At 44.0% G+C, this 15,696-nt stretch overlaps 2 protein-coding genes across 2 annotated transcripts; one reads left to right on the top strand and one right to left on the bottom strand.

Annotated features, from left to right (window-relative positions):
• The first annotated feature begins 49 nt into the window (after positions 1–49).
• Positions 50–10,504, top strand: tktb (transketolase b). Its single transcript, XM_048241320.1, has 14 exons — positions 50–277; positions 2,206–2,323; positions 2,670–2,783; positions 3,022–3,119; positions 3,512–3,703; positions 4,213–4,340; positions 4,981–5,177; positions 5,553–5,717; positions 7,646–7,802; positions 8,037–8,167; positions 8,302–8,385; positions 8,578–8,674; positions 9,536–9,655; positions 10,075–10,504. The coding sequence occupies exons 1-14, from the start codon at positions 174–176 to the stop codon at positions 10,245–10,247; spliced, it is 1,878 nt and encodes a 625-aa protein (XP_048097277.1). The 5' UTR covers positions 50–173; the 3' UTR covers positions 10,248–10,504.
• An 860-nt stretch (positions 10,505–11,364) lies between these two features.
• On the bottom strand, positions 11,365–13,902 carry tnnc1b (troponin C type 1b (slow)). The gene is made up of 6 exons (XM_048241322.1): positions 13,734–13,902; positions 13,037–13,067; positions 12,422–12,568; positions 12,150–12,264; positions 11,871–12,007; positions 11,365–11,740 (listed from the first exon to the last, which is right to left on the bottom strand). Exons 1-6 carry the CDS (start codon positions 13,755–13,757, stop codon positions 11,709–11,711), a joined length of 486 nt encoding a protein of 161 aa, XP_048097279.1. The 5' UTR covers positions 13,758–13,902; the 3' UTR covers positions 11,365–11,708.
• Positions 13,903–15,696: the final 1,794 nt, after the last annotated feature.

Genomic DNA, 15,696 nt, shown 5'->3' with positions numbered 1-15,696 from the left:
AGTGGGTTGGGCTAAACTTGAATTTCACTTAAAATCGGCCATGCGTAAGTACGTACTGTCTGTCTCGTCGTGATATCTTGTCGGAGGACGTGCGTGTCTTACAGGCCTTAGTAATAAGACCTAAAACAGTTTTATAACTCTCAGTGAGATACGTTATTCTTTAAAACATCAACATGAGCTACCATAAACCAGACGAGAAAACCCTGCAGGGTCTGAAAGACATCGCCAATAAACTGAGAATTAATTCAATCAAGGCAACATGCGCATCAAACTCTGGGTGAGTATGTTACCATCAAATGTTCAGTAGCAGCTAGCTTTCGACCGATTATCATGATTAAAAGGACAGTAAAATTGAGTTTGCATAAATCTACTGTATATCGGAAAAAAGTAGTGGACTTAGCATTGTAAGATCTCACCTGCATCGATTTTATTAACGGTAAAACTAAGTTCTGCTACACGTGCAGAATTAACATGACCTACCGTATCTGCTAGAGTTAGTGTGCGGTCAGTAAGCATGTGTTTGAAATTGCAGAAATGGGAGCTAGTGTAACATTAATTTAATTGTCAGATTTCAGAATTGACCGAATATTATTGTTGATATACACTTACAGCGTTTCCACAACTAGACTACGTTATGTTTGTGTTAAACTTATGAATACGGTTGCATTTTTCATAAAGATGCCATTAACTTCAAATGACTATCCGACTCAATTCAGTTAAGTCGCTGTTTAGCTAATGTTAGCGATGGCTGCTTCAGGGACTTTCTCCATGATCATGTCACATGGGAGGTTCGTGGTCTCGTGGTCGTTTTCACGCTTGATATTTTAAAGTTGCAGCATTCGTTCCTAGTTAATTCATATCCTTCGCCCATGTGATCGCAAACTAGTGCAATTTCATTCATGGGCAGACGTTTACCATAGTCTGTCACTTCAGTTAATAAAGCGGACGTTGTCTACACCGAAAGTTTGCTTTAACACCGCATTGCTACAGACTGATTTCTCAAGGTCCTTATTTGCCGCTCGAAACCTAACGCAGATCATTCCTTCCTCAATGCTTTTTGTCATACAGGTGTGTTTTACGGTCTGTTGTAAAGACGGACGCATTAGCAGTAGCTTTATAGATACTACTTCCTCCCAGGCTCAGTACTCTGCAGGTGAAACTATCGACTCACTTCCTTGTAGCTTCTACTTGGTAGACAATCTTGATGAGATGAACAAAAGAAAAAGAACATGAAAATGTGGAAAACCTGTTTTCTGCACAGTTCTCTCTGACACCCACTAGCATTGGTTCATTCATTTCTCAAGTTCAGGGTCATCCCCTGTCACACTGCCAGTGTCTTTTACCCACCCTGTCATTCTGGAAGTATACTTCCTTGTCTTTATTCTCTTTGTTTTGTATTACAGCCCATTTATGTGTGACACAAGGATCAAAGGGGTAAATGTATAAAGCCCAATGGAAGATATCTTCTGTCAGTGTAAAGTTACAGAAATAACAGAACATGCATGTGTTATGAATAAAATCTGTGTGAATCTGAATTAACAGTTAACACCTTGATGACTTATGACACTGAACAGCATGTTGCTCCTAAAGTTGCCAGATTTCATTACCATACACTCATGGGTAAGGGCCCAACTAATGGTTGAAAGACTATTTGTACATATGGTCTCACTGGCTGGGGTTGTGATATTTGGTCTGTGTGCTTTGTTAGTTTGTAACAGAATGCAGTGTGTGATCTAAGCAGCATGCTCTGTTGACCTGTGGTTGATATTACTAAATTGTTGCAGATCTGTGGCAAGAATGTCAGTCACACAGACACACTTCAGTGCTGGTCTGTGTGTGCTCATGTGGCCTGTTGAGGGTTCTCTGAATGTCAAACTTGAGAAACTAGGAAGAGTAATATAATAGGATAACCCTATATAGCGTCAGGAATTTAACATCTCTCCTGTGCATATTTGAAAAATGATAGTGCAAAGGCTTTTTCGCCCACTGTCTTGTGTATCTGTTCCATTAGATCTTAACTATATATGGGCTTATATTTGTTCAGATTTCAGAGTCTGCATTGCGACAGTTCAGAGTGGTTTGACTTGTGGTACAGTTCACTAAAACTGCTAATATGCAACAATGTTGCAACTAACATTGATTCTCCAATCGTGTCTGTGTGTGTGTGTGTGTGTCTGTCTGTGTCTATGTGTTGCTCTTCTGCAGACACCCCACCTCTTGCTGCAGTGCAGCAGAGCTTATGTCGGTGCTGTTTTTCAACACTATGCGCTACAAGGCCGACGACCCACGCAATGCTTGCAATGACCGCTTCATCATGTCCAAGGTGAGCGGCTTCCACCAACATCAGCCAACACTTGTCCAGTCCCATGAAGAATGCACCTCTAGATTGAGACTATCGGTGCATTTGAGAAGCTGAAAAACATCCAGTGGTCAACCCAAGTATTGTAATGGAATGTGCAGTGTCTAAACAAGATGGACTGTGGTTTGAGATGACTTTACAAATATTCACACATAGTTGTATAGTACTGATAAATGTGTGTCCTCCTGAATGAATGAATGCTTCAAAAGTGGCCATGCATGACTGTTGCTGATTAATATAGGATTTGGTGTTGATATGCGACCATGCCTGTACATGTGTTGAACCTTTGTTTTCTGCTGTTGCTCACTAGGGCCATGCTGCTCCCATTCTTTACGCTGCCTGGGCAGAAGCTGGCTTCGTCAAGGAGTCCGAGCTCCTGAACCTCCGCAAACTGGACTGTTTGCTGGAGGGCCACCCCACTCCGGTAAGTACGGACATGCCGATCAGCTTCCCCTCTTGTCTGTTGAGGTGTAGCCTGCAGAATATTTGGTGGCTTGGCAATGGATGGAATGATTTGGGAGTATGGGGATCCCCATGTGTACCCCCCCAGAGGCCTAGTTTTTTTTTTCGCAAGAGCTAGTGTGGTACTTACTGCTTACTACTTATAGCCTTCTGCTTTTAGGCCATGGTGGTACAAATGCTGTTTTGGTCTTTCCCATCAGAAACTGGAGTTTGTTGACGTGGCCACTGGATCCCTGGGACAGGGTCTCGGAGCTGCCTGTGGAATGGCCTACACCGGCAAACATTTCGACAAGGCGAGGTATTACAGCCTGAGTGTTGGGCGTTGAACAGCTCTATGAACCTCTTAATCTTAAACAGGCTTAGTCCATATGGTACTATTCTAGGGTGACTTGAAGACCAGACTTTGAGCTAATGGCAACAGCTATTTTAAGCTGTATGATTAAGGGTTTTTAGCTGTACTGTACTGGAGCCAACAGGTTGTGGTTCTTATTGAAATACTCTTAAATAGTCTGTACTAATCTTTTATTGTTCACATTCTCAAGATACTACCATTCTTTTTTAAATGAAAAAATATAATATTCCAGTCTCCCCTGTGAGCTTAATGTGATTTGATCATCAGTTTAACAACCCACTTACTAACATCCATTAAAGTGGTGCCTGACTCAAGTATTCTCCTCCATGATTGGCTAGCTACCGTGTGTACTGCATGCTGGGAGACGGCGAGTGCTCAGAGGGGTCAGTGTGGGAGGCCATGGCCTTCGCCTCCTACTACAAGCTGGACAACCTGGTGGCCATCCTGGACGTGAACCGGCTGGGCCAGAGCGAGGCTGCGCCCCTGCAGCACGATATGGACACCTACAGGAAGCGCTGTGAGGCTTTTGGGTAGGTGTGCTCCTCTGTCCTGGGGCTCCTTTGGCCTTGCGCGGCCACTGCGCAGATCTGGCTCAAAGGTGCTCTAAGCTGGTTAACTGGGTGCTGTAGCGGTTGGTTAGGTGGTGTTTGCAGTAAGTGACAAAATGATTTAGCTTAAACGCGTGGCATCGCTTAGAGCACCTTTATTTGGAACAATGCATGTTTGTTACAAAAGTCCAGCATGCATTACATTCAGCCAGATGTGCGCAGCGCTGCATGAAGTTAGCCTTCTATCTCTCTCCCTCCCTCCACTCTGTTTCTACTGGCACTCTTCTCTGTGTTGTCTGCATTAGTTTCCATGTTTTTACTCGTGTTGGCCGTCTACTCATTCCTTTCTTCTCTTCCCTCTCATGTTCTTTGGCTGGTAACTGTATACCTCTGTTAACAGATCAGCCTGTGTCATCATGACTCGGCACTGTCTTGTTTTGCTAATGAAGGTGTTTTTTTTTTTTTCCCTCGCTCTGTGTGTCCGGCCGTAGCTGGAACACATATTTGGTAGAGGGTCACGATGTGGAGGAGCTGTGCAAGGCGTTTTGGCAGGCTGAGCAGGTCAAAGGGAAGCCCACTGCCATCGTGGCCAAAACCTTCAAGGGCAAAGGACTCAAAGGTGGGTTAAAAAGGGCCCTGTTGACCTGTTGCTGAATAAGCAGCGAAGTTATTACAGCTCTGGCCCGTAACCGTTCTGGCCCTTAACCCTTAAAGGTGTAGGTTTTGGAACATTCTAAGTTCCGCAACAATTGAAGGTTCTAAAATTCTATGTTGAATTCAATGAACCCAGATATTCTTTAGAATGTTAATTTCTCAACATTCCCGTCACACCGGTGTGACTGTACTCCTTTAAGGGTTAACTGTTAAATTGTAAACAATCCTATTTTTAAATGCAGACCTTTTATAACATGCATCTATATCTGTCAGCAGGTGTACCTAGTCCACTAGTTCACTGTAGATATAGGCGCCACATGAAGTTAGTGTAGTGTTGTACCCCTACATCTCCATATCCACACTACAGGCAGACCTGCACTGTTTGAATCCAATGGCTTGGCGTCATTCCTGAGCGCTGCTAACTGTGTCTGCAGGAGTATTATTGACTGCACTCATCCTCCTTCATTACATTATTGTGGGCCTGTAGCCATGTGGTGCTTATTACGCTCTCTAGTTTGATTATGGAGCTGCATGCAGACAGTCCTTTGAGCGGGCCTATCTGTTTGACCCTATCTAAATAAAAACCTGATCTCTTTGTGATGCAGACATTGAGGATCTAGACAACTGGCATGGGAAGCCCATTCCCAAGGACCGTGTGGACACCCTGCTGAAGGACCTGCAGAGTCAGATCCAGTCTCCCAACAAGGTCCTCACCCCGGAGATGCCCCAGGAGGATGCCAAGCCTGTGGACTACTCGGCCATTCGCCTCCCCTCTCCCCCTGCATACAAACTAGGCGATAAGGTGACCCGCTGTCCTCCTCCTTAAAATGTGGTGTTTTTTCCTGATGTCTAACCATACACTTATATTTTAGTTGTATTGAAGCACCTCGCATGTCCATTAATGGTATTTATAAGGATATTCAGAGCCGTCTCAACGGAAGTCACCTCTTTTAGTTTGATGTACCCATGGTTATGCTACGCTGTGGTGATGCATGTTGCTATATTGTAAGGATGTGCCATATTGTATTTTTGATGGTCATTTATTTGCATTTTCATTGAAATGTTTGTAATTTATGGGAAAGAAAATAGTTAGCCTACTTAACTTGGTCTACTTGTAAATGCATGAGACTCCCCTTCCCTACTCTGTTGTCTTACAATTCCAATCTCCCGTTCTCAGATTGCGACCAGGAAAGCCTACGGTGTGGCCTTGGCCAAGATTGGACAGGCCAGCCAAAGGGTAGTGGCCCTCGATGGCGACACCAAGAACTCCACATTCTCTGATACCTTCAAGAAGGCTCACCCTGACCGCTACATAGAGTGCTTCATTGCGGAGCAGAATATGGTAAGGAAGCATGCTGGGACATTTGACGAAGTTTAAACCCAATGAGGGAAACCTGTTTTTTTTATTTTTTTTATTTTTTAAATATGGACCCTTTCAAGAGTTCCATTATCAGCATCATAGTTGGCCCCACAAGACTTCCTTTTTAACATTCCATATGTTATCTTAATGCAGAGGAAGTAGATTGGGGCCCAAATAGAACGTTCAAGCATGGTTTTTGTTTTTATTGTTGAAAGGGTCTATATGTACCTGTGCACATAACGTTCCCTGCATGCACAGATGTATGTGTGTGCTGTACTGCATGTTCCTGTGTTGCATTGTATAGTCAATTGTGCAGGTACCTGTGGTCCAAAATCTCCAGGCACACTCGGGTGTGAGAAATCACTGCAGGTTTATTCACGATACTGGGAGCAGGTCACTAGCAACAGCATATTCCAGTAACACTACTCAGTTCTGTAGCGCAAGGCCGTATCTTATACACATTTGATACATTGTGTAAATCAAATACAAATCACATGAGTACAATGTTCTTTTCCAAAACTCCTCATGCATGCAGAAATACAACAATACATGTACACTTCTTGGACATGGCATGTGACCCATACGCAAGTCATGTGGTTACTCCAAGTAAGTCAGATAATTGGTCAATACAGTACATATACATCCTTCAGCATTTTCTTGCCATAGTCTATTTCCTGTAAGGATATTCCTAATATTACTGCCTCAGGCAGAATACCCTTAACTCGAGACAAAGGGGGTCGCATGACCTTTATTAGAAAGTAGTGACATGGAGAGAGCAAATGACAGACAAAGCAAAGTTGATGCACAGAATGTATAGAAAAGCATACACATAATATAAGAACATTAAATGTTATCTATGTAATAAATGTAGATTAGTATTCACTTCTAATACATATAAACTTGTTAATAATCACTTCCATTACATAAAATGTGTTGGTAATCCAACATTTCTACCACATACCCCTGCCAGTATCCTTAAAAGGTTAGCATTACATTACATTACATTTGGCTGACACTTTTTAACCAAAGTGACTAAAAATTAAGGTACAGTACAATAAGTACAAGTTAGTGCATCAGTGAGTAGCAAGTGGCCTCATTTTGCGACATTTCTTCTGACAAAAGAGGACTTTGGATAGAAGTTGAGCCTGAATTGCATCACCACGCTGATTAAATGAATAAAGCGATTGCGATAGAAGTGTTTGCCATGGGTGGAGCATGCCTCTATTTATATGTGTAGTTCTCCAAAGGAGTCTGACCTTTCCCAGATGAACTAATAATCATCTCTAAAGCTGTCCCTAAAGTTTCTCTCTTAACCCACTGACATAAGATCCTAATCCTGCCTCTCACCTATTCACCCACTCACCTGAGGCGATCGGTTAACCGCAGCGTGGCTACCTACGCTCACAGGGCCAGCCAGTGCTGAGGGGTATATACAATGAAGCGAGAGGAATGTTGTGTAAAAAGCCAAAAGTGTGTTCAAATTTGACAAACAGTGGCGAACATTCCTGTTGGATTATTTATTTATTTTTTTTCTTTGTAGTGTAAGGACCGGCGATTGTCTGGCCTGCTGAACTGACCATCTCATTTGGTAGTCTACCCCACTCCTCTGCTCTCATCCCAGCTCGTTGACATAAAGCACACTTTGCGCTGCTGTTGTCTAGAGACTAGCGGTGATAACGGAGTCTAGTGGTTTCAGAGGCATCTACAGGAATGTCTGCCGTCCACTAGCCTCTTGTCAGCCCTTGGGCTGTGATTTACTGATCAGATATACACTAAACTCTCCTGAGAAGAAACCAACAGGGGGAGGGGGTATCCACGATGCAATTTCATCACAGGTGTTAAGATGTTTCAGGAGATTAGGTTGCTTATTAACTGGGGAAATCTTGACCAAAAGATGCCTTGTTTTCCAGGTCAGCGTTGCCATTGGTTGTGCCACCCGTGACCGCACTGTAGCCTTTGCCAGCACATTCGCCGCCTTCTTCTCCCGGGCCTACGACCAGATCCGCATGGGTGCCATCTCCCAGTCGAACGTCAACCTGTCCGGTTCCCACTGTGGAGTCTCCATTGGTAAGCTGGAGCTTAATGTCAGTCTTCCATACCACTTACAGGCAGCCCTACAGTCACTGTATGTCTGTATGCGTGTGCTAATATAAAAGTTCTGTGTGCCATTTTGCAATTTGATTTTCTGAAACTCACCCTGCTGTATGAGAGATCTGCATATTAGTTGACTACCTTTTCGTTGAGACTTGTGATCGGGTTTTAGCAGGTGTATCCGATCTGATGTCTGTATGTTTACTGCAGGTGAGGATGGTCCGTCTCAGATGGCCTTGGAGGACCTGGCAATGTTCCGAGCTATCCCAACATGCACCGTGTTCTACCCCAGCGATGGCGTGTCCACTGAAAGGGCAGTGGAGCTCTGTGCCAACACCAAGGTCCGTCTCCCTGATAACACTTTTCCCATCCCATCTCTGTTTTGAATGTGTCGGTACACGGTCAAGGTCTTTGGCCTCATGAGTTACAATTGACCTGATGTGGATGCTTGCGTTGCTTCTGCTTCTTTCCCCAGGGAATCTGCTTCATTCGCACAAGTCGTCCTGAGACAGCAGTGCTCTATGCTCCCGATGAGAAGTTTGAGATTGGACATGCAAAGGTGAGGCGCCTGAAAAGATGTTTTGCCAATACCTGTTTTAAAACTGTTCATTCAACTGTCAATCATCAAATAGGATTGTTTTTGATCACCTAGGTGATGTGGGTGTCTAGATAGTTTTGGTATGTGACATTCTATTATGTAGCATAGCTTCCTGTATGTTTATTGTGTGCAATGCCTCTTGTTGACCCATAGGTGGTGCGCCAGTCTGACAGCGACAGGGTGACTGTGATTGGTGCAGGAGTGACTCTGCATGAAGCCCTCACTGCTGCTGACCAGCTGGCTGGCGAAGGTTAGTACTCCCCCCTGCTGGACAAAAGAGGAAGCACATAGTATTTACATAGGGCCCTTTCAATCTGTTTGTTCCAAAAGGGGTTTCCGTTTGAAACGTTCAAATCTAACGCAGATACCTTGAAATGAAAATTAAGGACTTTAGCGTAATGTTCTACAAAATGTTTTACATTTTAAAACTTTCTTTTTTTTTTTTTGTCTCCAAGTAGCAATTAGCTCAATGTTGCTTTCTGTGCCACCTGAAATGCCTTAGGAACGCACATGTTTGTTTATGCAGTTGAAAGGGTCTATAGCCTGTGGGTCAGTCTGCTGCCCTCCAGCAAATACCACAATCTCCTCTCCTTCTATTCAGTGATCACATCCATTTAAGTGGACTTTGGCCCACCTTGTGACCATGGGTGGATTATGAACTTTGATGTATTAAGGGCCCCCCACTTATTGTCGTTTATGTGTGTGTGTGTGTGTGTGTGGGGGGGTCCTCCCCCAGAATTTGTTTAATTTGTTTGATGTGATTTCCTGTATTCTGGTGCATTTTGGGGATGGCCAATACTAAATTCAATCAGATTCATAGCCTACATTCTGATTTGTTGATATTGAGGCAATGATTCCATGCAAAGGCTTGGGCTTTAGGGCCCCCTGACCCCTTGGGCCCCTGGGCCTGGGCCCGGTAGGCCCATGCGGTAATCCATCCTTGCTTGTGACAGTTGTTTTTAAGCCTTATTTTAAGGTTTTTCTACTTCATTAAGTGGTAATGAACTGCCTAGTCTGTCCTCAGCCCTTAGAGGCTGATTGTTTGACGTGTTTCATTTCTCTGTTTTTTTTCTTTTTATTTTTCCCTTTATTTATTTATTTATTTTTGTAGGAGTGAACATTCGTGTGATCGACCCATTCACCATCAAACCGTTGGATGCCCGCACCATTGTGTCCAATGCCAGGCAAACCGGAGGAAGGATCATCACAGTGGAGGATCATTACAAAGAGGGTGAGTCGACACCTAAAAGCCCAACTTATTAACATGTCTGTCTTTTTTGATAAAAATGTAGTGGTTTTAATGCTCACCCCAGTTTGATATAATACATTTTGTGTGTGTGTGAGTAACAGGCGTTGTGTAAGGTCATGATTTGAGTTTATATTGGGCACAGGAAGTGGTGCTGCATTAAGGGTTTAGTGTTGAGCTATAGAGAGAACAAGAGTTCAGCTGTTTTGCCAGTTTTCTACCACATTTTCAGCAATTCTTGGTGTTCTACTGTGTCATCTTGCACCTGTGCTTCTTGGACAAACATTGGGGGGGGGAGGGGGGGATCGGAGCCACCCTCCTCCTTGTCTAGCCTGTGTGTCTGGAGTGCATGTGGTTTTCCGGGCTGACGGCCGCCATGCCATCTGTGCCCTCTCGTCCCGCAGGTGGTCTGGGCGAGGCCGTGCTGGCAGCCGTGGCTGAGGAACCGGGCATCGTGGTGCAGTGCCTGGCCGTGAGCCGCGTCGCCCAGAGCGCCAAACCGCAGGAGCTCCTGGACATGTTTGGCATCAGCGCCAAGGGCATAGTCACTGCCGTCAAGGGTACCTTTGCCAACTGAGGAGGCATCTTGATTGACACATCACTTGGCCATCTGCCCACCCCACCCTGCCTGTCCTTACTGGCCATAAACTAACACAGAACCAAGCTCAGAAACTCACAAGCTACGGTTATAACAGCGAGGCAAACCACCACTTGTTATATTTAGGAAATGTTTGTTGAGGTTGTAATCATGTTTGGGATTTTTTTTTTTTTTTTTTTTTTTTTTGTCAAGCATTCCTCTTAACTCTCTGTACAGTTGGTAGACTAGACCAAGAATTCTTAGACCAAGAATTGTTTTTTTTTTTTTTTTTTTTTTTTTTTTTTTGTATTTGAAAACTCACAAAATACTGTAGCCATTTTGCTAACTCATCAGCACTTGGTTGCAGTCATTCTAGTTAAAGGTTGCAGTGAGAAACACGTCTCTTCTGATTCTACATCACCCTGTCTGTCCAAGTGCAGATCCCTTTGCCCCAGTTAACATTTCATAATGAAGGTTTAACATCTTGCCTGTCTGTGCTGGCTGATAGATAAGCTCTTTGTATGTTGAGATATAACTGTTGATGATGAGTCATTCCTTGTTGGATCCAGCATGTCATTCCACTTCTGACCGTTTCCCCTGTTTTGATGTCCCCATTACTTACATTTTGTGTCATTGTGTTTTCTTGGATATGAGGTCTCTCTGTGTGCTTGTTCATTATTTGGCCTCCAATAGCAAGTGCATATCAGAGCCTAACACTCTTGTTTCATTCTTTGATGGTGCTTATGGGGCAGATTCTGTGAACCACCTCCTGTCGGTGCGTTTCCCTGTGTGATAGCAAGGCGATGAATATTGTAGTGGTTTAGCTTCTTTGGCCAGATGTGACTTAACATTCTGTAAGTGATTTTGTGTATTACTAAAGGATGCAGTCCCTCATCCCTTGTGTGGAACAAAAATACAATGGTGTGCGCTGCCTTTGACAATGCTGTAATAAACCGACTTTGTTCGAATCAAAATGTCATCCAGTGTATGTCCGTCTCTAATGTCAGCATGGGTGTCTGTTATAAGATGAATTATTGCTTTGTAGATATGAGTGGCAAATAGGTGTAGTACATCAAGTTCTTTCAGTGGTACCTGTAAGCAATGAAAAGCTCATGTCTGATTTAAAAAGTGAGTAGTTTTTATTGTAACATTCATTTAGAATGTTATGGCAAATGGTTTTGTTCTTGGCTATGTATGGATGAGTAGCTAGAACATGTAGAAATGTACCTCATGCCAAACAATTGTGTGTCTATTGCATGAAGAAACATGATGGAATAGATGGAGTCAATCATTATTTACAGAAACAGCAGAATGGCAGTGTGAACAGGGGTAAGCCTTCACATTTGTAAGAAAAGATTTGAGGGATTTTCAGGTTCATAAAAATCGGTGGCGAGGTTTCCAGATGTTCTTTTCTGAAGGTTGTTCACATGAGCGCCATTCCAGGATGTCAACTTGGGTTACTTATTCAACTCCCTTCATGAATTCAAGGAACTCTGTAGGATGTAAGGAAAATGGAGGGGAAAAAGGTCAAATCTACATGCTCTAATGTTGATCTATCCTCATACTATCTTGGCTAGTTTGGGCAACCTCAAACTTGGCTCTAGGCTTATACACAAGTCTTACCATCATAGTCAATCTTGCCATCGTTGTTTTTGTCTCCATCCTTCATAAGTTCTTCAATGTCGTCTTCTGTGATGGCCTCACCTGTTGACTCCAGCATGTTCTTTAGCTCATCTAAATCGATATAGCCATCTCCGTTCCTTGTGGATGAAAAGTTGAATGAAAGTTGAAGTTAGATTGATAAACTCTTACCTTATATACGTATCTTTAGCAATCAACCAGTGGCCTGCTGTGTTTAGCATTTTTACAAGGCTTGCCTGAGGTGCGTTCAGGGTCACGTACTTGTCAAACATGCGGAAGACCTCGGCGAGCTCCTCCTCTGACTTTCCTTTGCTCTCCTCTTTCATGCAGCGCACCATCATGACCAAGAACTCATCGAAATCCACTGTCCCGCTGCCTACAGGTGACCAACACAAACAGGTGTGACCTTCCTAATTCAGACTGATTTATTAATTTACAATCACAGTTTGGTAGGTTTGTATTCCGCGGTACAGGGTCAGTTACACAGGGATTGGTGATGGATATCTTTACGCAGATCGGCTGAAGTTACGTACCGTCTTCATCTACCTCATCCACCATCTCCTGCAACTCTTCTTGGGAGGGATTCTGTCCCAGCATCCTCATGACCTTTCCCAACTCCTTTGTGCTGATGCAGCCGTCCTCCGCACCCTGCACGAAGATGTCAAAGGCAGCACGGAACTCTACGGTAAAAATAGAACGCACAGAAGCCATGGTCATGGGCCGAAAACACAACAGCTGTAAAGCAAGTTTATGTTGGCACAATAAAATATGCAAATATTAATTAAGGAAGTTACACAAATTAATCTTTATTTCTGTTAGGTAGGCTATTAACCCTATCTGGGAGAAATGTTACTTGGAGCATTCATGTCCTTAGAAGAAATTATGGGGTGAGTTTCCAAAAGTATGAGAATATGAGGACTTTTGGGCGGATGGGCATTTCATCTGCACTCACAACTGGCGGTTTTAAAGGGGCATCTTTCCCCCTACAATGCCAAGTCAGATTATGGCTCACAGCTCTAATTATACAGTTTAAGTATGGTATGTTGACGTCAAGTGCAAATGAAATGTCCAGAGAGGTCTAATTGCTCTCTAATTACTCAGACAACAAGGATGTGGGTGGTCAGTAAAGACATTGTTGGGAAATTCACCATTTTTCTGTTCTTCTGTTAAGTTCTCGACCTGTTGGGGAGCAGAAGGAGATTTATGTTCACTCCACTATGTTTGTCCAGTCCAAAAAAAGAACATCACAGGGAAAGGTGTTTGGAGTGCCCCTTCTCCCCCCACCCCCCACAGAACAGAACAAATGTTGTGCCATCATATTGTTCCTCCCACCCTGTTCCCCCCACCCCCAAATGACCTTCAATGGATTCTGACCCCCTTGTCTAAAATCCTCTGATGATATCACGTTCAGTGTGCAGCAAGGCATAGACACAGTGGTGAACTCTTGTTTGAATTGCATCGCATGTGCTACCTGTGATACATGGCCTTTTAAGGTATGATTGTAGCCTCTGGTTCCTGCAACTACTGAATCTCTGATAGATTTGGACACTGATCTGTATACCCCTTGTCAAACATAACTGTCACAAATGACAATGTCATACATTTTACATAAAATCCTTGATATCAAGTCTCAATAAGCACAAGAGCTCAAGAACAATAAGCACAAGAGAAAATCAAGTAGCCTTCCACCTGCCTTGTATATTTTATGACAAAGTCAAGACGGTGGCGCTGGATGCATTAAATCCCAAGTGCTCGTTAGAGTTCTTTACTGTCCTTTAACCTTCCCATTCCAAATGAAGCAACCCCATCATATGAACTCCATCACCTTCACACTCACTCACTTACCGCTGCTTTATAAACATCATCCATGGTGGCTGCGCTGGGTTTAGGGCCTCAAGACAGAAACACAGAAAACCTTAGCCGGCTCTCTCTCCCAGTAGATCCGTCACGGACGACCCCTTGGTTCAGGCGCGCTTGCTGGATAAAGGATGGGTCGGGCACCTCCCCTTGCCTTTATTGTTGGCTTAGACTGTTACAGAAAAGACAATGCATTTGTGTCACTCCCCTTTTCTCATCACACAGAGAGAGAGAGAGAGAGAGAGAGAGAGAGAGAGAGAGAGAGATGGGCTGCATGAGAATGGGCTTAGGCTTGCTATTATTAGCAGAGAAAGAATGGAAGAAGATAACAGGCAGGGAATGAGCTGAGGAGGGAGGGAGGGGGGTATGTGGCGGGCAGGGGGTGATGAGTTATGACAAAGAGTTCTTTTGGCAGCGTTCCTTCTAGCTGTGACAATGCCCTGCCATATCCGACACTGTGCTATACTTAACCAGAGAGTCACCTGCATTTGCCAATCACAATGCCAGGCCTGCCCCATTGTGTGCGTGAATAGACCCTTGCATGTCTGGCATAGTGAAATAGACGTAAAGAGAGCCTCATCAATCCATGGGGCCGTGGCTGTTTTGTCACCTGTTGGGATGTGTCTTAGGGGGGCATCCTGGTGCGATGGTGGGATGGGGGTGGGGGGTTCACAGGCCTGGTTGGGGTTTGAGGGTCAAGCAACCTATTGTTAGCACTATGGATTTGCGAACAGACAGAAGCCTGAAGTATACTCAGGAAAAGACTCTAGTGTCCTACTCCACATTTGAAGTTTTTTTCTAATACATAACCTGACTTCCTCTAACATCCTCCTCTAGCATCCTCTAATTTTAATTTCCCTTGACGTTGAATGTTTTTTTTTTCCTTTGAAAAATATGAGAAAGTTTGAAAATATGGCTGCTTACCTCTGAGCTGTATTGGAGCCAGAGTTCTCCGTTGGGAGTATTGTGTATTCTCAGTCATGGTGCTCAGGGCTGATAAAGGGGACTGATCTGAGGTCAGTTGTCAGTTAGTGATATGCTATGAGTATTTTTAGAGATATGGCGGCTGCTGTGAAACTTGTTAAATAATCCAGGGATAGAGCAACAGTTGGAGTCTTTCTCTCTCTCTCTCTCTCTCTCTCTCTCTCTCTCTCTCTCTCTCTTTCTGTCTGTCTCTCTCTCTGACTGTCTCCATGTCCCTCTCTTTTTTCTCTCTATCACCCTCTCTCTCTTATTATCTGTCTATTTCTGTCTCTCTCAAACTACAAATCATGGTAGCTTTAATGGCTGTACAGTATTGCCAATGTGGAATTTTTCTCGCTTGCTCTCTTTCTCCCTCTCTTTGTCTCTCTCTAATCCTGCCCACCTTACACACACAGAGACACACACACACGCACACACTCACACACACACTTTGTCAGAATTGGTCAGTGTCAGTCCAGGACAGTGACAAAGTGTGAGGGTGGGGTGGGCAGGGATCGATTACTGCACAGGCCAGAATACAAATCTTTGAAAATCACATCAAACAAATTAAAAAAATCAAACAAATTAAAAAAATTCTGGGGGAGGACCCTCAAACCCCCCCTCCCACATATGCGACAATTAATGGGGGGCCCTTAATACATCTGGGCCCAGGGGCCCAAAAGTTCATAATTCGTCCATGGGGGTGGGGATGGCGGGGGCTGCGGTCATAATTATAAGCCTGGCTATTCCTGGTCCTCTTGAGTTCTTAACTGGGAATACCAGTGTCTCTTCACCCTGGCTGGAAAAAGCGAGAGATAGGGACTGCGCGCTGGCAGCAGTTCATTAAACCTCCATACCAGGGGAGTGTGAGAAATGCAGCCATGATGGAGAAAGGGCCAGCAGTGCAAACAGTTTTTAGAATTGGCTCCAGAGTGTCACTGACCTCTGCCAAGATTTAGTAAATTCCAGACCATTAACCGTAAATACT

The sequence above is a fragment of the Alosa alosa genome, chromosome 4 (assembly GCF_017589495.1).
Source record: "Alosa alosa isolate M-15738 ecotype Scorff River chromosome 4, AALO_Geno_1.1, whole genome shotgun sequence".
In the NCBI taxonomy this organism is placed as follows: domain Eukaryota; kingdom Metazoa; phylum Chordata; class Actinopteri; order Clupeiformes; family Clupeidae; genus Alosa; species Alosa alosa.
Note: the sequence above shows the minus strand (reverse complement) of the source record. Positions and strands in the feature narration are given on the sequence as shown.

Bases quoted from the DNA above. Each gene is read 5' to 3' on its own strand.
- tnnc1b (XM_048241322.1), bottom strand. From the start codon at position 13,757: ATGGATGATGTTTATAAAGCAGCG. The intron at 13,068-13,733 runs GTAAGTGAGTGA...GCTCCCCAACAG, and splicing joins ATGATGTTTATAAAGCAGCG to GTCGAGAACTTAACAGAAGA. The intron at 11,741-11,870 runs GTAAGACTTGTG...TACATCCTACAG, and splicing joins TGGCAAGATTGACTATGATG to AGTTCCTTGAATTCATGAAG.
- tktb (XM_048241320.1), top strand. From the start codon at position 174: ATGAGCTACCATAAACCAGACGAGAAAACCCTGCAGGGTCTGAAAGAC. The intron at 3,704-4,212 runs GTAGGTGTGCTC...GTCCGGCCGTAG, and splicing joins AAGCGCTGTGAGGCTTTTGG to CTGGAACACATATTTGGTAG. The intron at 9,656-10,074 runs GTGAGTCGACAC...CTCGTCCCGCAG, and splicing joins GGAGGATCATTACAAAGAGG to GTGGTCTGGGCGAGGCCGTG.